At 36.7% G+C, this 23,618-nt stretch overlaps 1 protein-coding gene and 1 pseudogene across 1 annotated transcript in view; one reads left to right on the forward strand and one right to left on the reverse strand.

The window, feature by feature from the left end:
* POF1B (POF1B actin binding protein) overlaps positions 1–23,618 on the forward strand; it is a 100,379-nt gene that overhangs the window by 23,799 nt on the left and 52,962 nt on the right. The window contains exon 4 of the mRNA XM_060292023.1: positions 14,570–14,671. Coding sequence (XP_060148006.1) covers positions 14,570–14,671 — 102 coding nt within the window. The remainder of the gene's footprint in view (positions 1–14,569; positions 14,672–23,618) is intronic.
* On the reverse strand, positions 7,419–8,414 carry LOC115849264 (etoposide-induced protein 2.4 homolog pseudogene; annotated as a pseudogene).

Consider the following 23,618-nt stretch of genomic DNA (forward strand, 5'->3'; position numbering starts at 1 on the left):
GGCTGGCAAATGCTAGAAAAGAACTGCAGAAAAACCTGTGGTCCTTTCATACTCACCGGTGTTTAAAATCCATACTGATGTCAGGAAGATTCTGCCTTACCTGCACTGGAGACAAAAATCCCGATTCCTGAAAATGGCAGAAGAGTAGGACATGGAGATAACCTTCCACCCCACAAATACATCAGAAATACATCTACATGTGGAACAACCCCTACAGAACACCTGCTGAACGCTGGCAGAAGACCTCAGACTTCCCAAAAGGCAAGAAACTCCCCACATACCTGGGTAGGGAAAAAGAAAAAACAGACAAAACAATAGGGATAGGACCTGCACGTCTGGGAAGGAGATGTGAATGAGAAAAGGTTTCCACACACTAAGAAGCCCCTTTGCAGGTGGAGACTGGGTGGCAGAGGGGGGAAGCTTTGGAGCCACAGAGGAGAGAGCAGCAATAGGGTGCAGAGGGCAAAGAAGAGAGATCCCTGCACAGAGGATTGGTACCAACCAGGACTCACCAGCCCGAGAGGCTTGTCTGCTCACCCCCTGGAGCGGGCAGGGGCTGTGAGCTGAGGCTTGGGCTTTGGAGGTCAGATACCAGGGAGAGGACTGGGGTTTGCTGCATGAACACAGCCTGAAGTGGGCTAGTGTGCCACAGCTAACTTGGAGGGAGTCCTGGAAAAAGTCTGGAGCTGCCAAAGAGGCAAGAGAATTTTTCTTGCCTCTTTGTTTTGTGGTGAGCAAGGAGAGGGGATACAGAGCGCTGCTTAACTGAGCTCCAGAGACAGGCGCGAGGTGCGGCTATCAGCGCAGACCCCAGAGAAGGGCGTGGGATGCCAAGGCTGCTGCTGAAGCCACCAAGAAGCCTGTGTGCAAGCACAGGTCACTATCCACACCTCCCCTCCTGGGAGCCTGTGCAGCCTGCCACTGCCAGGGTCCCAGAATCCAGGGACAACTTCCACGGGAGAGCACATGGCTCACCTCAGGCTGTTGTAATGTCATGCTGGCCTCTGCTGCCACAGGCTCCCCCACATTCCCATATCCCTCCCTCTCCCTGCCTGAAAGAGCCAGAGCCCCCGAATCAGCTGCTCCTTTAACCCTGTCTTGTCTGAGCGAAGAATAGACGCCCTCAGGTGGCCTACATGCAGAGGCAGGGCCAGATCCAAAGCTGAACCCCAGGAGCTGTGTGAACAAAGAAGAGAAAGGGAAATCTCTTCCAGCAGCCTCAGGAGCAGCAAATTAAATCTCCACCAGCAATGTGATCTATCCTGCATCTTTGGAATACCTGAATAGATAATGAATCATCACAAATTGAGGAGGTGGACTTTGGGAGCAAAGATATGTATATTTTTTTCCCTTTTTCTCTTTTTGTGAGTGTGCATATGTATGCTTATGTGTGTGATTTTGTCTGTATAGCTTTGCTTTTACCATTTGTCCTAGGGTTCTGTCTGTTTTTGTTTTTCTTTTTTTTAGTATAGCTTTTAGCACTTGTTATCATTGGTAGATTTTTTTTTTTTTGGTTTGGTTGCTCTCTTCTTTCTTTTTATTTAAAAATTTTTTAATAATTATTTTTAATTTTTATAACTTAATTTTATTTCATTTTATTTTATATTATTTATTTTATCTTTTTCTTTATTTCTTTTTTTCTCGCTTTTATTCTGAGCTGTGTGGATAACAGGCTATTTGTGCACCGGCCAGTTGTCAGGCTGTGCCTCTGAGGTGGGAGAGCCAAGTTCAGGACATTAGTCCACCAGAGACCATCCAGCTCCATGTAATATCAAACAGCAAATATCTCCCAGAGATCTCCACCTCAACATCAACACCCAACTCCACTCAACGACCAGCAAGCTACAGTGCTGGACACCCTATGACAAACAACTAGCAAGACAGGAACATAACACTCATTAGCAGAGAGGCTGCCTAAAATCATAATAAGGTCACAAACATCCTAAAACACACCACCAGACATGGACCTACCCACCACAAAGACAAGATCTAGCCTCATCCACCAGAACACAGGCACTAGTCCCTTTGACCAGGAAGCCTACACAACCCACTGAACAAACCTTAGCCACTTAGGGCAGACACCAAAAACAATGGGAACTATGAACCTGCAGCCTGTGAAAAGGAGACCCAAACACAGTAAGTTAAGCAAAATGAGAAGACAGAGAAAAACACAGCAGATGATGGAGCAAGGCAAAAACAAACCAGACCAAACAAATGAAGAGGAAATGGGAAGTCTACCTTAAAAAGAATTCAGAATAATGATAGTAAGATAATCCAAAATCTTGGAAATAGAATGAAGACAGTACAGGAAACGTTTAACAAGGACCTAGAAGAACTAAAGAGCAAACAATGATGAACAACACAATAAAAGAAAATAAAAATTCTCTACAAAGGATTAATAGGGGAATAACTGAGGCAGAAGAATGGATAAGTGACCTGGAAGATAAAAGAGTGGAATTAAATACTGCAGAGAAGAATAAACAAAAAAGAATGAAAAGAATTGAGGACAGTCTCAGAGACATCTGGGACAACATTAAATGCACAAACATGAGAATTATAGGGGTCATAGAAGAATAGAAAAAGAAAGGGACTGAGAAAATATTTGTAGAGATTATAGTTGAAAACTTCCCTAATATGGGAAAGGAAATAGTCAATCAAGTCCAGGAAGCACAGAGTCCCATGCAGGATAAATCCAAGGAGAAAGATGCTAAGACACATATTAATCAAACTATCAAAAACTAAACACAAAGAAAAAGTATTAAAAGCAGCAAGGGAGAAACAACAAATAACATACAAGGGAATCCCCATAAGGTTAACAGCTGATATTTCATCAGAAACCCTGCAAGCCAGAAGGGAGTGGCAGGACATATTAAAGTGATGAAATGGAAAAATCTACAACCAACACTACTCTACCAGCAAGGATTTAGTTCAGATTTGAAGGAGAAATTAAAACCTTTAAAGACAAGCTAAAGCTAAGAGAATTCAGCACCACCAAACCAGCGTTACAAGAAATGCTAAAGGAATTTCTCTAGGCAGGAAGCACAAGAGAAGGAAAAGACCTACAATAATAATCCCAAAACAATTAAGAAAATGGGAATAGGAACATACATATCAATAATTACCTTAAATGTAAATGGACTAAGTGCTCTAACCAAAAGACATAGACTGGCTGAATGGAAACAAAAACAAGACCCGTACATATGCTGTGTACAAAAAGCCTCACTTTAGACCTGGGGACGCATACAGACTCAAAGTGAGGGGATAGAAAAAGATATTCTAAGCAAATTGAACTCAAAGAAAGCTGGAGTAGCATTTCTCGTATCAGACAAAATAGACTTTAAAACAAAGACTATTACAAGACAGAAAGAAGGACACTACATAATGATCAAGGGATGAATCCAAGAAGAAGATATAAGAATTGTAAATATTTATGTACCCAACATAGGAGCACCTCAATACATAATGCAAATACTAACAGCCATAAAAGGGGAAATCGACAGTAACAATCATAGTAGGGGACTTTTACACCCCACTTTCAGCAATGGGCAGATCATCCAAAATGAAAATAAATAAGGAAACACAAGCTTTAAATGATACATTAAACAAGATGGACTTCACTGATATTTATAGAATATTCCATCCAAAAACTACAGTATACACATTTTTCGCAAGTGCTTATGGAACACTCTCCAGGATAGATCATATCTTGGGTCACAAGTCAAGCCTTGGTGAATTTAAGAAAATTGAAATCATATCACGTATCTTTTCTGACCACAACACTATGAGAGTATATATCAGTTACAGGAAAATCTGTAAAAAATACAAACACATGGAGGCTAAACAATACACTACTAAATAACCAAGAGATCACTGAAGAAATCAAACAGGAAATCAAAAACTACCTACAAACATATGACAGTGAAAATACGATGACCCAAAACTTATGGGATGCAGCAAATGCAGTTATAAGAGTTATAAGTTATAAGAGGGAAGTTTTTAGCATTACAATCCTACCTTAAGAAAGAAGAAACATCTCAAATAAACAACATAACCTTACACCTAAAACAATTATAAAAAGAGGAAGAAAAAACCTCCAAATTTAGCAGAAGGAAGGAAATCATAAATATCAGAGCAGAAATAAATGAAATAGAAACAAAGAAAACAATAGCAAAGATCAATAAAACTAAAAGCTGGTTTCTTGAGAAGATAAACAAAATTGATAAACCATTAGCCAGACTCAGCAAAAAAAAGGGAGAAGACTCAAATCAATAGAATTAGAAATGAAAAATGAGAAGTAACAACTGACATTGCAGAAATACAAAGGATCATGAGAGATTACTACAAGCAACTGTATGCCAATGAAATGGGCAACCTGGAAGAAATGGACAAATTCTTAGAAAGGTATAACCCTCCAAGACCGAACCAGGAAGATATAGAAAATATGAACAGAGCAAGCATAAGTAAGGAAATTGAAACTGTGATTAAAAATCTTCCAACAAAAAAAAGCCCAGGACCAGATGGCTTCACAGGGGAATTCTATCAAACATTTAGAGAAGAGTTAACACCTATCCTTCTCAAACTCTTCCAAAATATAGCAGAGGGAGGAACACTCCCAAACTCATTCTATGAGGCTACCATCACCTTGATACCAAAAGCAGACAAAGATGTCAAAAAGAAAGAAAACTACAGGCCAATATCATTGAGGAATATAGATGCAAAAATCCTCAACAAAATACTAGTAAACAGAATCCAACAGCACTTTAAACGGATCATACACCATGATCAAGTGGGGTTTATCCCAGGAATGCAAGGACTATCAATATATGCCAATCAATCAATGTGATACACCATATTAACAAATTGAAGGAGAAAAATCATAAGATCATCTCAATAGATGCAGAGAGAGCTTATGACAAAATTCAACACCCATTTATGATAAAAACCCTCCAGAAACTAGGCTTAGAGGGAACTTTCCTCAACATAATAAATGCCATATATAAGACAAACCCACAGCCAACATCATCCTCAATGGTGAAAAACTGAAACCGTTTCCACTAAGATCAGGAACAAGACAAGTTTGCCCACTATGACTACTATTATTCAACATGGGTTTGGAAGTTTTAGCCACAGCAATCGGAGAAGAAAAAGAAATAAAAGGAATCCAAATCGGAAAAGATGTAAAGCTGTCACGTTTGCAGATGACATGATACTATACATAGAGAGCCCTAAAGATGCTACCAGAAAACTAATAGAGCTAATCAATGAATTTGATAAAGTAGCAGGGTACAAAATTAATGCACAGATATCTCTGGCATTCCTATACACTAATGATGAAAAATCGGAAAGTGAAATTAAGAAAACAGTCCCATTTACCATTGCAAGAAAAAGAATAAGTTATCTACGAATACACCTACCTAAGGAGACAAAAGACCTGTATGCATAAAACTTTAAGACACTGATGAAAGAAATTAAAGATAATACAAACAGATGGAGAGATATACCATGTTCTTAGATTGGAAGAATCAACATTGTGAAAATGACTCTACTACCCAAAGCAATCTACAGATTCAATGCAATCCCTATCAAACTACCAATGGCATTTTTCACAGAACAAGAACAAAAATTTTCACAATTTGTATGGAGACACAAAAGACCCCGAATAGCAAAAGCAATCTTGAGAAAGAGAAACAGAGCTGGAGGAATCAGGCTCCCTGACTTCACACTATACTGCAAAGCTACAGCAATGAAGACAGTATGGTACTGGCAGAAAAGCAGAAATATTGATCAACAGAACAGGATAGAAGGCCCAGAGATAAACCCATGCACATATGGTCACCTTATCTTTGATAAAGGAGTCAAGAATATACAGCAGAGAAAAGACAACCTCTTCAATAAGTGGTGCTGGGAAAACTGGACAGGTACATGTAAAGTATGAAATTAGAACACTCCCTAACACCATACACAAAAATAAACTCAAAATGAATTAAATACCTAAATGTAAGACCAGATACTATCAAACTCTTAGAGGAAAACATTGGCAGAACACTCTGACATAAATCAAAGCAAGATCCTTTTTGACCCACCTCTTAGAGAAATGGAAATAAAAACAAAACTAAGCAAATGGGACCTAATGAAACTTCAAAGCTTTTGCACAACAAAGGAAACCATAAACAAGACCAAAAGACAACCCTCAGAATGGGAGAAAATATTTGCAAATGAAGCAACTGATAAAGGATTAATCTCCAAAATGTACAAGTAGCTCAAGCAGTTCAATATCAAAAAAGCAAACAACCAAATCCAAAAATTGACAGAAGACCTAAGTAGACATTTCTCCAAAGAAGATATAAAGATTGTGAACAAACACATGAGAGAATGCTCAACATCATTCATCATTCGAGAAATGCAAATCAAAACTACAATGAGATATCACCTCTCACCGTTCAGAATGGCCATCACCAAAAAAATCTACTAGCAATAAAGGCTGGAGAGGGTGTGGAGAATAGGGAACTTCTTGCACTTTTGGTGGGAATGTAAGTTGATACAGCCACTATTGAGAACTGTATGGAGGTTCCTTGAAAAACTAAAAATAGAACTACCATAAGACCCAGCAATCCCACTACTGGGCATATACCCTGAGAAAACCATAATTTAAAAAGAGTCATGTACCACCATGTTCATTTCATCTCTATTTACAATAGCCAGGACATGGAAGCAACCTAAGTGTCCTTCGACAGGTGAATGGATAAAGAAGATATGGCCCATATATACGATGGACTATTACTCAACTATAAAAAGAAACAAAATTGAGTTATTTGTAGTGAGGTGGATGGACCTAGAGTCTGTCATACAGAGTGAAGTAAGTCAGAAAGAGAATAACAAATACTGTATCCTAACACATATATGGAATAAAAAAAATAAAAATTGTCATGAAGAACTTAGGGACAGGACAGGAATAAATACTCAAACCTACTAGAGAATGGACTTGAGGCCTCGGGGAGGGGGAATGGTAAGCTAAGTCAAAGAGTGGCATGGACTTATATACATTACCAAATATAAAAAAGATAGCTAGTGGGAAGCAGATGCATGGCACAGGGAGATCAGCTTTGTGCTTTGTGACCACCTAGAGAGATGTGATATGGAGGGTGGGAGGGAGGGAGGTGCAAGAGGGAAGAGATATGAGGATATATGTATATGTATAGCTGATTCACTTTGTTATAAAGCAGAAGCTAACACACCATTGTAACGTAATTATAGTCCAATAAAGATGTTAAACAAAAAATGCCCGATTTCTCAGAAAGCGGAATATGCACAGGGCCCTTGGCAGAGTTGTTGCCTTCCCTGGTCAGGGAGGTGAACAAGGAAAAGAGCTGCCATGGTGCTCCTGTAATCTCGCCCATCTCCTCTTGATGGCAGTTGACTCAGTGGCCTACAACAGCTTTCAGTTTGGCAGGGCATGGGTGAGGTGAGGGGAAGTTCTCTGCAGAAGTTGAGCTACTCAGGGCAGACTGCAGGTAGACTGTCTTGCAGAAGAATCTGTTGCTTAAGAAAACCACCAAGGAGAAGAGGTGCAACTGGGAAGACACTGATAATGAATAAAGGAACGAGGATAGAGAAGAGGCAGGCACTGACAACGTAGGAGTACTGCATTGCTTTGAGGAAAGATGAGGGCAAACCAAATGCAAAGTAGTAAGGCCAATTCTTTCTATGTTTGACAACTGTTGGTGAATTTCAATTCCTTTATTGAACCAACGATATTTGAAGCAGTATAGCGAGTAGAGAAGAGACATGTGCAGGAGACTAACCAGCTGACCAACAAGATGGATGGGGAAGAGACTCATAAACATCCCCTGGAGGAGAAAAAGAGCCTGCAGCAATAGGTTGAAGAGCATGTCAGCAATTATTTTGCTGAAACTAACGAATGGTGAGCCTTCATCCTTGATACCTCGAATGCCAGATCAGTTATACCCTGAAACCAGATTGCGTTCACAACTTTGTTAAGCACAAACGTGGAGCACCCAAAGAGTACTGAAAATTGACGTGAGGAAGAATTCTAGCCACAACAAAACATCCCGAGGGAGTGATGGTTCACCAAAATTTGGCCCACTGCTGACTGAAGCACAGGAATAAACACTCAGTAAAACAAGAGGAGACAACCAGAATACTCCGCCATTCCAAGTGCAGCACTGAAAAATTCTAACAATATGTGGTTCACTGTCTTGCTTCCTCTCTATACTCTGGGCTCTCCTCTGAGCCAGGACACTGCTTGCCCTTCTTCGATGCTGCTCCTCTCTCTTTTGTTGACTTTGACCATCTAGCTTTGAGATGGTACAAATTCCCCAGATGGAGTCTTTGATTCCCCTGGCAAGGTCCTGTAGAAAAATTTTGACACTGTCCGCCATCTCTTCACTGCCCAAACTATCAACTACACAATGGAGAGAGAAATGCCCCCAAATCTTTTACCATGAAGGACCCGGCAGCTTTGCCCCTCCATGCCCAGCCGCCCACTACCACCTATCAGTGAATTTTTGTTGAAGCTCCCACCTATTCAGTGAATTTTTATCGATTGCCCACTATGCACCAAAAATTACCCCAAGAACTGGAGATTGACTAGTGAACAAAACAAGGTTGCAACCTTCTTGGAACTGAAGTTCTTAATTGACCCCAAACCATTCGGTTACAAAACAGCAGAGTTGGGACTGAAATTGAACAATGCAGATATGGGAGAGGAACATTTGGGAATTAAGGATGATTGATGATGTAGGTGAACTAGGATCCAGAGACCCACCCACATACCACTTCTCTCCCCCATCCTCACCAGCTAGAGTGTAATCACAAAAGCAGAGAAATCAGAATTATGTATGCAAGTACATAACATATTTGTAACACTGAGCCTGCCTCATTATGGTTGTGTTCAACTGCAAAGAAGCAAATAGTTTCTCAGGGAGAAGATGTAGCAGAGGGTTAAAGAAAAATGATCATTTTAACTTTAACATTTTCAGCTTTTAACTCTACATTATTGAGGGGTAAAACAAATTTCAATCCCCATGCTTTGTAAACAAAAATAATCTAACTGGTTTTGCAGAGCAGCTTGAAAATCCTGTCCAGATACATTTTATTTATCTAAGTATATGGCTTTTTGTTTGTTCTTTTAAATTCCCTCAGGAGAAGATTCTGGCTAAATTACAATACTTATAATAAGCTGAGCCTCCTAAATGGCAACTTTATCCTCTTTCACCTTCCAGTTTGTCTAATCTTTACTTCTTCTCCCCATAATTAAACTGATCTCAATCCACTTCTCTCATGATATCCTAACTCTGTTCAGCCTTTTTATTTTTGGTTGCTCCTGATCTTCCTTATTTTCCATTTATTGTCATTTTAGTCAAGGGATTTATGCATTCTGGTATATAACATGACTCAGAAATGGGGAAGTATTTTTATTCAATCAGTAGATATAACCCAATTTATATTAGTCATTTTCACTAATTTTCCACTCACAGACTCCTACTTTGAGAATGGCACTCTACAGCCTTCAAATTGGAAAATAAAAGGAAATAAGACATGGTTCCTGAATCAAAGGGGCTTACAGTTCCTCTCAGGAAGGGGAATAAGATTATGTCCACAAACAGCTATGTAAAATATATGATGAGGTGTATGATAGATGCCATAAGAGAAATACAGATGAAGTCTTACTGAAGTTCAGAGGCTGGAGATAACACATTTGTTTGGGAAATCAGAAAAGGATTTATTGTGGTATTTAAGGAAATATTGCAATGAACATCATTATTGGTACCATTTTACTAATGTGGAAACAAAAGCTTAAATAAGTGTGACTTGCTTAGGTTTTCTGACTAAATGTGTCACTCTCTATCTTTTCTGACAGTTATTCTGGGGGTAATTTTGACAAGTTTTGATAACCTATATTGGATTTGGGGTTAAAAGAAGAAAAGTCACATATGACTTAAGCTTTTCAGTTTGAGATACAGGGAACATGGTAGCCCAATTAAAAGGAGTAAGAAGTAGGGGAGAGGAGAAGCTGGTTTTGGAAACGGGGAGACTGAGATCTGTTTGAACCAGTAGCCTTTGAGACACATGGCAGCGAAGATGCCCAACAGGCAGTTAAAAAGTGACTTGAGGAAGGTCACATTTGTGATAAGGATATAGGAGTTATTCCTCTTAAAGTTATCTTTGTAGCTGTGGGAATGAGTGAGATCACTGAGAGGTAATGGAAGGGGTTGAGGTCAGAACCTAAAATGCCTACTCTAAAGGAACAGAAGGAAGGAACCACTTTCACAGGTAGAGGAGCGGTCAGAGAGGGATGTGAACACAGACTAACTGAAGCAAATAGAGAAAGGGGGTGGTCAACCATCTCAAATGGCCAAAGGGCCAAGGAGGATGAGGTTTGAAAATAGAGTTTGACCATTAAGAAAGCAATGGTGATGTTTGAGAGAGCAGTTGTGGTATACATATGGAGGCAAAATCCAGATGCAAAAAGTTAATGGGTGACTGGATCACGAAGTGGAGGAAATAAGTGAGGATTACTCTCCTAAAAAGGATATTGGTCAAAGGAGGAGAGGTGGGATAGTAGCACAGAATCTTGGAGATCTGAGAGATTTATAGACAGGGAAATAACTAGTAGTAAGGAAAAGTTACGATGCAGCAGAGAAAGGGAAGAAAGGGGACACAATTCTGGAAGAGTCGAGTGGATAGGATTCCAGGTGCAGACAGAGAAGTGACTTCCAGATAAAAGAGGGGTCTGTTATTCCATAATGAGTGGAACGAGCAGAAACTGAAGAGATTTTTGAGATGGGGAGGAAAATGGAGGAATCTCATTGGACAGATTATATTGGTTTTCTCAGTAAGTAGAAGGTGAATGAACGAACATGAGCATGGGGCTTTGAGGAAAAAAAAATATTTGTTAACAGTAGTTATAGAGAACTTGGTGAATACAAGTATGACCATGAATGTCGGAGGGCCTCTTAAAGTTGGATAACTTGAATTCATACTGAGCCACATCAGCAAATCTTTTTAAAAAAATGTTCTCCAACAAGGTTTCATGGCCTGGAAACAGTAAAGTGGATGCTGGGGAATATGTACTTTGTTAGATGTGAGAACTACTCCCAGAGGTTCTAAAAGTAACAATTAAATTATAAGATCAGCCATCTTTGAAAACACCTGTTAAATTTTAGGGTGGGTCTGGCACCAATTCCAATGTACAGGTAGAAAAATAAAATAAGCTACCAAATAGTGAAACTGTTTAGCAACTCATTTGTTAGAAATCTAAAACTTTTGATTAATTTTGCTGACCTGTTTTATGCAGAGTGATCTATTCATATTAATATTTGGTTTTACTTTCTTATAGATTTGGGGAAAATAATAGTTCCCTAAATTTAGAAGTTTTTCTTTCAGTAGATCGTCTAAAATAAGTCCAACACACAGTTTAGGGAGAATTAATACTCTTAGCACCTAAGTCCTTTTTCTTCTTAAAAAATAATGGTTCAGCATTTAGAGTGAATTTTAGTTCATAGAGAAGAAGATTTCATGCTTTTGTTAAAATTTTTTCCCCTATTAGAAGATGCTTATATCCTTATATAAAAGTTCATATCGTCCCTTCTCATCCAATCATCTGTTCATTCACTATGGGGTATTTAAGATGGATAAAGTTCCTGTCCTCAACAAGCTTACTTTTGTGTATTTTTAAACTCGATATCCTAGAAAAGTTCTAACAAGATTCTCATAAATTATTTTAAAACCAGTATTGATTTTAAATATTATATTACTGTATTATTCAAAACCAATGCTTTTATATATTTACATGACAGATTAAAGGTACTTAACATACATATTTTGCTTGGCATAAAGTACCCTGCATTACTATCCTTATGATAAAGGAACTGAGCCTCAGAGAAGGTAAATGACTTACCTAACTTTCCACAGCATGTAGGTGATAGAGGCAGAACTGAATATAGGTTTTATTAACCCAGAAATTTTTTTTATTATACCTATTTCCATTAATTTTAGTAGTCAAATCCAATAGATTCATAGTAGTTCAAATCCAATCTACTTTGTATTTCTCACCTGTTGACCTCCCTGAAGCATTTATACCTTCACTCACCTTCCTATTGCTTCTTAAAAACTTCTCTTCTCTTGACTGTATGACATTTTTCTCTTATGATTCTCATATGTCTGAAGATTTGTAGTTCTGTCTTTGATCTTCATTTGCCTTTTCAGCAATTGCATGGTTTTAACTAGAACTTCTAAACATGATTCTGAAATCTAGAACAATAGCCATGAAATCCCCACTTAGTTCCAGACATGTGTTTTCAACTGTGTGCTGTAAAAGAGTTCTTTTGCTAGTTATTTGCCATAAGTTAATACATGTTTAAGGGATTACTATGCACTATATACTTTGCTAAGTGTTATGAGGAATAAAAACATGAATCTGACCTAGATTCTTACCAGGAGCACAGAAAACTCCATGTGTCTCCACTTTTACTGTTTTAGTTTTTGAGCCCATTTACCATATAGTAGATTCCTCAGGTTCAAGACCTCGGAGACTTCTTTGAAAAGTGCTGTCCTTGATTTAGGATAATTTTCTAACTGGTCTCCTCACCTGTATTCTTTCCATTCCCCAATTAATCTTCTTGAAGTAGACCTATGTTCAAATCACAGCCCCGTTTAAAAGCATTCAAAGGCATCTCACTGCTTGCAGAACCAAGCTCCATCTGCCAAGTATGACCCCTACATATAACTTTACACTTTTCCAACCTTGGTGTCTTGACTTTGTTTCCGTCACTTCAAATACCATTTTCTTTCACCTCCTTATATTTAAAGCCCACCTTTACCTTCTCTTAAATGCTACCTGATCCAAGTAACCTACCCAAGCACTGCCAATGGAACTTGGTTTTTCTTCTTCTGAATTCCATCCCATAAGTTATTTCTCTGTACTTTTTATTGGCCCTTGCCTCTTTCTCCCTTGTATTATAGGTATTTGTGTTCATATATCATCTAGACTAGGGATTAGCAAACTTTTCCTGTAAAGGGCAATATAGTAAATATTTTAGGCTTTGTTGGCCACATGGGGTCTTGGTCTTCTTTCTTTTTACTTATAGTCCTTTAGAAATATAGGGTCTTGGTCTTCCTTCTTTTTACTTACAATCCTTTAAAAATATAAATACCATTCTTAGCTTGAGAATATTACAAGTATAGGCTGCTGGCTACAGTTTGAACCCTGATCAATATTCAGTGCTCCTAGTAATAATCTAACTTTGCTTCATGCCTTATAATACTTAGCAAAGTGTATTGTGCATAGTAAGCTCTTAAACATGTTACATGAATGTAAACATGTGTTACATGTATTACTAAAGAGGCTTTTTTTTACAAAAACAAACACAAAATAGTTTCTAGGGGAATTTTTAAATATATATCCATCTTTAGATTTGGTAATTCATCAGCTAGTCAAAATGAATCACTTATATGTTTGTTTTACCAAAGTATCCCAGGAACATTAAGTTAAAGCACTCTTTATCCAAACTTGAATACAAGAAGTGTATACTTTGGGTTCAAGAGTGTCTTGCTTTCTCAACAACCAGTGTTTTAGTCCAGTTCTAACAGTTTTTACAATAGCAGACTACAAAAATGCTATCATATTTTGTTGGTTTTGAAATGGTCCTAAGCACATTAACTGGTAATAGGTTTAGCCAATCCCCTTCTCTACTGTTCCCTTGCATTACAAAAATAAATGAATGCAATTTTTGGTTTGTAACAAAATAACCCTCACTCTCCCTATACAAGTGAAAAGTCATATGAAAACCAAAAGAAAGGAGAGGAGTATAATACACAGTACATTTATTTTGGACTCCTGGTCTGATTCTTATTAACCCTTCCTGGTTTCTTTCAGATCTTGGATATGTCACCACCCATTATTACATTGGTGACAACTTCTAAGCACTTGGATAATCCTACATCAATTTAGTTGATTATATGGAGATACAGTGGCTCTTAAAGCCTCTACTCTGTTCTCAGTATTCAAAACATACTTTGTACTGAGAGCCTTAGCTTTGATTGTAATCACAAGTAGGAATTGTACACTTCAAGGGAACCCAAATTGAGTTCCAAGAAAAAAAATTTTTAATACAGTTCTACCTACTTTATGGCTCAGTGGTGCTGAATTATGTTTATTTTGCATTTCTCTAATAATACTTTGGCATAGAAAGTAACTTGCCAGTGAACGCAGTTTAGATGAGGTTGACCTCATGCCTGTCTACCTCAGAGGAAACTTATCTTGCCTTAGGAACAGAAAAAAAATCTTTACCACTCTTCCAATTTCCCCAAAACACTGTTAGGCTTAGTAAAATGTAGTGGGAGATACATTTTGCTCTGTTTGAGAAAATGGACTATTTTTATTACTATATCCTTATATCTCTCAGAACCTTTTTGGGATGTCATTCCACTTTCCTCCTAAAGTCTGCCACTACCTCAGATTTTATTGGAGAATGCATATTTGCTTAAGTTCAGATTCCTCTGAAAAGGTAACTTTCAAAGCAAAACACAGTCTTTACTGTCTTTATAGGAACCACTGTCGCCATTCCTAAGAGGAGGCCATTTCTTTCCAGGAAATAATGCCATTTATGAAAAAACCATAAGAAAAGTGGAGAAGCTAAATACGGATCCGGTAAGTGAAATTTGTTTTAAGGCTTATTTTATGTGTATACTTTTGAATTATGAATATTTTAATAGAGCTAAAATGACCTTCAATTGTCAAGTGCCAGGCAAGCTCGCTATATAATGATACCTCATATCTACAGCCCTTTGTATCATCCTTAACACTTTCATTTCCATTTCCTCATTTGAAGTATTGTCCGCATTTTACTGAAAGGGAAACTAAAATAAAGATATGTCCAGTCACGGGGAAAATTAAGAATCTGAACTTAATATAGATATCTCAATGCTTTGTATGTTTCTTTTAAACGAGGCTCACAAAAATCATAAAACATTGCAATTTTATCTTAATCCATTTAATATGAAGTGAATTTTTAAATGAACACTATCTATGAACAGATCTGTAAAATACTGTATACTGTAAAAGGTCTAGAAAGCTAAAGCTTGAAGTCAGTTTTTGAAATTCCATTAAGCTAAATTGAGAGATCAAGTACAGAGTACAAAACTGCAGCAGGGTGATGGTAATTCCATGGCATCTAGAGCTCCTCTCTCCCCCTGCCCTTCCGTCCTTTAAGCAGAGTTGTTACTGTAACCAGAAGAGGTTTCACATTGATCTCCTCAGTGGGTACAAGCATTCGCAGCCCAGACAAATCCTGGGATTTATCTCTTGAACTAGGACAGTGTATTAGCTTCTTAGGGCTGTGGTAACAAAGTATCACAATCTGGGTGGCTTGAAACAACAGAGATTTATTGTCTCACAGTTCTGGAGGCCAGGACTATGAAATTGCCATGTTTAAAGGGCGATGCCCCCTCTAGAGCCTCTATAGAAGGAACTCTTCCCTGCCTATCTCCTAGTTTCTGGTGGCCTCAAGTGTTCCTCAGGTTGTAGGTGCGTAATTTTAATTCTCTAGTGTCACATAGCACCCTCCCTCTGTGTCTTCACCTGGTCTTCCCTCTGTGCATGTTTGTCTCTGTGTCAAATTTCCTCTTTTTATGAGGACACCAGTCATGTTTGATTAGGACCCATCCTGTTGACCTCATTTTAACTTGATTACCTCTGTAAAGACCCTGTTTCCAAATAAGTTCACATTCCGAAGTACTGGGAGTTAGGACTTCAATGAATCTTTTTTTGGGAGGCACAATTCAACCCAAAACAGGCAGTTAAATATTATCAAATGAATTTTGATCACAAAATCATTTTTCTCATATACAACTGAAACATTAAAATATACTAAATTCTCTTTTTTTCATTTTTCTTGGCATGAGAACATGTCTTATTTTTATGAGCATTTATGGGCAGTTGTTACCCAATTCATAGGAACTAATACATCATTACTCATTTGATACCCAATAAAAATGAAAAAGAGTAAACTCTCAGGATCATAAATATCCAAATCTTTAAGATTCTAGTCTGCTTGGAAAACTGTATATAGTCTGAAGGGTTTAGTAGAGTACATATTAAATACGTATTTTCCAAAAGAACTGCAGAATATTTCTGGACATTATGATACCAAATAGAAAAATTTCTCAAAATATTTTAGTTCTTCAAAAGGCATTTTCCTCAAGCTACCAGATTATAACATCTGTCCTTTATCTAACTGGACAGCCAAAACAATGTCTGACACACTTTAAATAGGAAGGAATGTTTGAGACACATCATTTCATGCTGCTTCCAACTTCTTGTTTCAAAGAGAATAAACAGCTTTTCTAAATCTTGGCCCTAGAAGAAAATATTGAATATCCTACACATTATTATTGCTATGCATCTGGAACAATTAAAGAAGAATTCCTTTAATAGAACATTGCTGCTACTTACTGTTAACTAGAATATTTACTTTTACATGTCCACTTTTCTTATTAATGACTTAAATGATTTGGGAGTTTTGGAACTGCCATGGGAGGCTGCCCAAGGTAAAAGGAAACATGCATACAACTGCTTTGACCTAACTGAGTTTCCTCAGTGACAGAAATACAGTGGGATGAGCTGGATAAAGCCAGAGTCTGGATGAACCTGTTTAATGTCATATGAGACTAATCCAAATGGGACTAGCTCTTAGGAGATGGGACCTGTCCAAAAAAAGAGGTATTTATAGTAGAAGGGTGGTAAAGTGGTGTCAGTTTCAAGATAATTATCCAATTCATATAAATTGTACTCTGTGTATATTTTTCTTGAGCAAAAAAGATAAGATATATGGTAAATCAGAAATGTTTGATCTTTTGTACATTAAAAACTCAGCTTGTGGTATACTTCAAAAGTATGAGAAATGTATGAATATCTTGCTTTGGAACAATAATTTTAGTAGTCAGGTGTGAGGAATGGAAACTGAAAACCTGCTAAGACTTTAGTGGTACCAATGAGTGGTTCAGATGCCAAATAGGCTCAGGAAAACCACAAGACATCCCAGATGGAGAAACTGTCAGCATTCTATTCAACTGATGCGTTAATAAAGAAAGATGATTGAGAAATGGGTTTTGTTTTATTTATTGTCCTTTCAAGTTTTTTCCTAATCTGCTTTTTAAGGGACACATTTATTTTTTCAGGAGGAATTCTACTTCAGTAGTGTACAAGCTCCCCACTGGTGAAAGCGTTCTCTGACTATCACTTTGACTTTATCCTAATCTAGTGTATGAAGGTATTTTGTAACATAAAAGAACAGATGATACATTCACCCCCAAAATTTGTACAAAAGTTACTGATAGTACACAGTCAGGCTTCTAAACTGTAGAGCTCTTACTTAGTGCTAGCATATTTGTAAAGTAGGTCATATTTGAAAAGAGCCTAGAGAAAATAATTCTATGAACTGATTCTATGACCTTTATTATCTATATGTCTACCAAGGCAGTGTCTACTTGTAAAATGTGTTTCTTTATATATATATTTTTTTCTTTCAAAAAATTTTTGTATACATGAAAAGATATTTGTATACATGGTAAAAAATTTCAAAGCATAAAAAGTATAAAAAGGTACAAAAAGAGTGTGAAAAGAGAATTAAAATGTATATAGTGAAAAAACAGCTTCTTTATCTTGATCCTCTTGTCCCTCAGTTCTTCCTCCCAGAGGCAGTTACTCTTAAAATGTTTTTTGCTCTATTAATGCATTTAAAAGCAGCTGTATATATTTGTAAATACACATGTATGTACATTAAAAATATTATACAAAAGGAGCATATTATATTCATCCTTATGCATCTTGCTTTCTTCATTTAATATAGCTTGAAAATTGTTCCATATAAAACTTAAAATTTGAAGTGCCTTACTTTATTAATATAGGTCACCTTTCCAACAGTCAAAAGGAAATAGAGCATTGAATTTATACTTTCAAAGTTAATTGTATGTGCATGAATGTAGCATTATGATTCAAATAGAGTATGTTTTTCTTTGAAAACTGGCTTTCGGGTGCCTGCTTTCAAAGTAAGATAATAACAAAATAATATAGAAAATTCAAGCATACCTGAAATCCCCCAAACTATAACCAGATATCTATTTTTATTCTGTGCTCTACACTTACCAGAAAAAAGCCATGGTAAATAAGCAAGCAGATAGCAAAGACTTAGTTTGAAAAGAAGTTCCAAAATATTTTGAAGACAGTACAAATTCAGTTTAATGTTCTGACAGAACTCTGAGCAAGAAATCGTGAGTTCCAGTCCCAATTTTGCCATTAATTATTTGTGTCATTATAAGTAAATCATCTTACTTCTCTGGACCACATGGTTATTTTTTTTTCACCTGCAGAATTAATGGGGTGGATGATTATTAAGTTGATGATGATGATGACAATGATAATATATGATAATAATAAATGTTAATTACCCACCTACTTTGTACTAAGCACTTAACAAACATTAGTTAATTTACTCCTCATAGCAACCCAGTGAGGTACATACTATCTCCACTTTTACACATGAGGAAACTGAAGCTTATAAAGGTTGCATATACAGTTTCTCAAGATCACAGAGTAAGTGGTAGAATCAGAGTTAAAATCCATGTTTTCTGAATCTGAAGGCTTAGTCACTGTTTTCCAATCTTTTTAAATTTATGCTTGATTTTCACAAGCATAAGAACTTCACCTGCCCCCACTGTGTTTCTAATATGCTTCCTGACATTGAAAATCACTACATTATATTATTTTCTAATTTATATCCATCAACATCTTCAGTATTATTTTGTAATTAGATCCTGAAGTGCCTGTTGAATCATCAAAGAAATATTAATATTAATATTCATTATAGTTTTAGTGTTAAGTATAACTGTAATATTAATTTAATCAGAACATGCAATTCTCTAGCCAACTTAGGTAAGTATTTGGATGTTTACAGCCACCTGGTCAAATAAAAATAGAGTTCAATACAATTTTTCGCAATGGAATAATTGGAAAAAATAATATATCACTTATTAAAACTATAAATCCTAGGGCTTGAATTATCTTGTGAAAGAACACATTAAATTTTTTAAAGTGGATTCAGTTGGCTTTTCTTTTATTAGTTATTTTTATTCTGAGTGACTGTTTTTGGCATGTGCATGTATTTTAGGAATGCTATCCTCAGGTTCAGTGCCATCATCACATTGTCTAACAGCCCCAGATCTTCCACTCTCTACACTATCAACAATCCCATTCTAGCCAGGAAATCCAAACCATCACAGGAAGTGATTCAATTTCTACAAACACTGGAATTGAACTGTATCATAGTGACTCAAACCATACACATAAGCAGGTAAGATTAATGAGCTGATTCCTTGTAAAATTGAAATAATCTCTTAAACACTGCTCACACCACTGTATAGGTACCCACATTATTTTTTCATCAAAATATTGAGGAGTTATACCATGAAGATTCATGTTTTATTATGGCATTTTTATATATTTATTTTTTAACATCTTTATTGGAGTATAATTGCTCTACAGTGTAGTGTTAGTTTCTGCTGTATAAAAAGTGAATCAGCTATATGCATACATATATCCCCATATCCCCTCTCTCTTGCGTCTCCCTCCCACCCCTCTAGGTGGTCACAAAGCACTGAGCTGATCTCCCTGTGCCATGCAGCTGCTTCCCACTAGCTATTTATTTTACATTTGGTAGTGCATATATGTCAGTGCTACTCTCTCACTTCGTCCCAGCTTACCCTTCCCCCTTCCCGTGTCCTCAAGTCTATTCTCTACGTCTGTGTCTTTATTCCTGTCTTGCCCCTAGGTTCATCAGAGCCACTTTTTTTTTAGATTCCATATATATGTGTTAGCATACGGTATTTGTTTTTCTCTTTCTGACTTACTTCACTCTGTACGACAGACTCTAGGTCCATCCACCTCACTACAAATAACTCAATTTTGTTTCTTTTTATGGCTAATATTCCATTATATATATGTGCCACATCCTCTTTATCCATTCATCTGTTGATAGACACTTAGGTTGCTTCCATGTCCTGGCTATTGTAAATAGTGCTGCAATGAACTTGTGGTATATGACTATTTTTGAATTATGGTTTTCTCAGGGTATATGTATTATGGAATTTTTAAAACAAAATTTTCCATCTCTTCTCAGAAGACAAAATAATTCAGGTTTATTAATACATTAAATCTATGAGGGGAGTTAAGAACTGATCAATGAACACTTAATTTCTAGCTGATCCTCAGTTCTAAAATGGGTCCAACAGTTGTGCAACATTAAATATTTTCATGAAGTATGATATTTAAGTGAATAATGAATTGGAAGTGATATTGTCTAAGATGATTATAATGGTCACCATGTGACCATTATTTTTTTATGTTTTCTTTGAAAATATGGCATATTAAGTCAGAATAGGCATACATTTTATTATTTGTTACATCAACAAAATAGAAACTAAAACTTACTTGCTAAGAAGAAGTATCTTGGGATGCAATCATCAGTGACTAATTTATGTTCTGAATACTTTAGAATCTTGTAAACCTCTGTTATACATGTGTTAAAGGAAAAAAGATTGTCTTGTTTCTTGGAAAAACTAACAATTATAACTGGAACTGTGGGGAATAATCCACCCTTTGTATTTTTTCATATTTTTTTCTAATAAAGAATAGCTTGCTCAAATTGACCGCTCTCATAGGCAACTCCTACAGAAAGACAAAAGAAAAAGAATAAGAAAAAATAAAGAGGGAGCCTGCCCACATAAGGATATGATTGTTTTATATTAAATATGAATGAGATTATTTCTAAGGACTGAAACTTGAAATATACACTTTGGCCATATTGGTAAAAAAGAAGCACAAAAAATTTAATACCCACGTTTTTCCAAACTAAAAAAGCCTTAAATTATCATGTATGGAAATACTGGTCTTTAGAATTACTCTAAAACATGGTCCAGATGGTGTTGAATTTCCTAAATTAAATGGATTAGTAATAGCCATTAGAAAGACATTTTATTAGGTTAAATAATTTGAAATTGTCATTTTTATAGGTCAAAGTTGATCAAAGAGCAACAGTTTCATACGGTTCAGTCTAATACTTAACTTCATTACGCTTCAGTTTCTTCATCATAAAATAAAGATTCATCATCCATTTCTTACCGGGTTATTGTAAGAATAAATTATGTCATGTATGTTAAGCACTTAACCATTGTTGAGTGCTGATGGTAAGTACTTAAATGGTAATTACTAATTTTTAGTAGTAATTATTATTTGTAAGCATTAAATCTTCATGCCAGGTACTATGAAAAATACAAATGTGGGTAAGACATTGTCACATTTCTCTTAGGTGCTTATTGTCTAATAGGGGAAAGTCGCAAACACATAAAACATTATACAAAGCAAAGTGTTGTCTGTTATAAAAGAGGATCATGCAGTGTGCTTTGGGAACAGAAGAGAGAAGAAATTAATTTCAGCTGGGAGATCTAGGAAAGCTTTGTTGAGGAAGAAGAGATTGTCCTGGGTTTTGAAGAGTGAGCAGAATTTCCAAACGTGGTATTGTGGTGTGTGGCATGGACATCCTAAGAACAGGGAATCACATGAAAAAAGTCATATATTTGGGAAAGTACACTTTGGGTTTCAGGAATAGTGGTTTGGTTTGTATGGCAAGGAAGACCTGAGATGAAGAGTACTAGAGTGTAGGGTTAAAATGATACCTTAAGGCCAGATCATGAGGTCCTTCCCACTGCAGGATCTTAGCTCCCCAACCAGGGATTGAACCCAGGCCCTCGTCAGTGAAAGCACAGAGTCCTGACCACTGGACCACCAGGGAATTCCCGAATGTTAAGTTTAAAATTTTGAACTTTATTTGGCAGACAATGGAGAAAGGTTGAAGGTTATTGAGTAGGAAAATATTGATAGGTATGATTTAGGAGGTTAATTCTAGAAGCTTTGCACAAGATAGATTGAAATATTGATTAGTTTTCTTCTCACAATGATCAGATGAAGAAGGTATCATTGTTGCCTTTATTGTTCAAGAGAAGGAAACTGAGGTTCAGAGAAGTTAAGTTACTTGTGAAGGCTTGCATAGCTCTAGCATGTGGTAGAGCCAGGATTCATATATAGGTAGCCTGACTCCAGAGCTTATTGAGAGTTCCCTCTGGAAGTTGAGTCAGTAATGTGGAGAGTCCTTGGTCAATAATGTAAACATGAATAGGACAGTGGATTAATAGTCTGCCACTGGGGAGATATTCATGCTATAACAGAAAGTGGACTAGCTTCAGGGTAGGAAGACCTGGGTTCCAGTTCCAGCTATGTCCCTTCTAAGCTTTGTGTTCTTAATAGATACTAAATCTCTCAGAAATATCCTCATCCATAAATTTTGGTAGTGATGTCTACCTCACAGGGTTGATGTAAAGACTAAATGAAAATATATGTTTGACATGCTTTATAAACTATAAAGCCTACAACATGAAAAAATACCACAGAGAAGAAGTTGCAGAGAGATTATTAAAAGCTAAATATTCCAGTAGTCAAAGTGTAAAACTTAAACTAGGAAAATGACAGTAGGAATGGAGTGAGGGACAATTATCAGAGATGGGAAAAATATCATAGGATTAAGAATCTTGTACAGTGACAATGGTAATGCTATGATATCCTTTCATTAGCTTAGTGCAACTAATAATATATTTGACCAGACCAGATATTGTCTGTTTAGAAAATAGGCAGAGATTGGTAACTAATATATTACTTTCTATTTTATTATTCATCTTTTAGTTTGAGATTCCGACTTAGCTTTGTTAAAGGCTGGAGGCTTTTTGTATACTTTTCTTCTGGTTTTTCAGTATTTTATATGGATAAAGTTGAAGTGCTTCTGAAAATGGAATAGTGCCCTGGGAAGCTTAGAGCTGGTAATTTCCACCTATGTGGATTACACAGGATTGGATCCATTTCTGGTCAGAGTAGGGATGGGGTAACCCGATTGTGCAGATCCCATGGACAAAGTAGGGCAGAGAATGAGTTGTCTCACCTAGGCTCCTTGGTGTTTACATGTGTCTTCCACATGAGTGGAAGAGTCTCTGAAGAGTAATAGAGCAGATGTCAGTTAGGCTTCTTTAAAACTAAAGGATGACCCATTTTCAGTTTGTGTTTAGAGTTAAATTGTAATTCAGAGGTAGTATAATAAGGTAGAAAGAACACAGACTGTCAATTCAATTATCTGGGTTTATAAAACCTGATTCTACTGAGTTGCATGATCCTAGGTAATTGACTTTAACTGGACTGAGGTAATCGACTTAACTGGACTGCACCTCAATTTCCCCATCTATAAAAGAGGGGGAGAATCACACTTAATGTGCAGTGTATCTACAATGGATTAAATGAGGTAAAATATGTAAAGTATCCAGCTTAGTGCCAAGCACATACTAGGTACACAAATGAATGTTTGATTCTCTGCCTTTTCCTCCCCCAACCCCAGTCCCCAAATCTTTCAAAGCATCAAAATAAAAAATTGGTTTCCATTGTAATGATATTCTTTTTAAGATTTATTTATTATTTATTTCCTTATTTTATTTATTTTTGGCTG

Source organism: Globicephala melas, chromosome X, assembly GCF_963455315.2.
Source record: "Globicephala melas chromosome X, mGloMel1.2, whole genome shotgun sequence".
Classification (NCBI taxonomy): Eukaryota; Metazoa; Chordata; class Mammalia; order Artiodactyla; family Delphinidae; genus Globicephala; species Globicephala melas.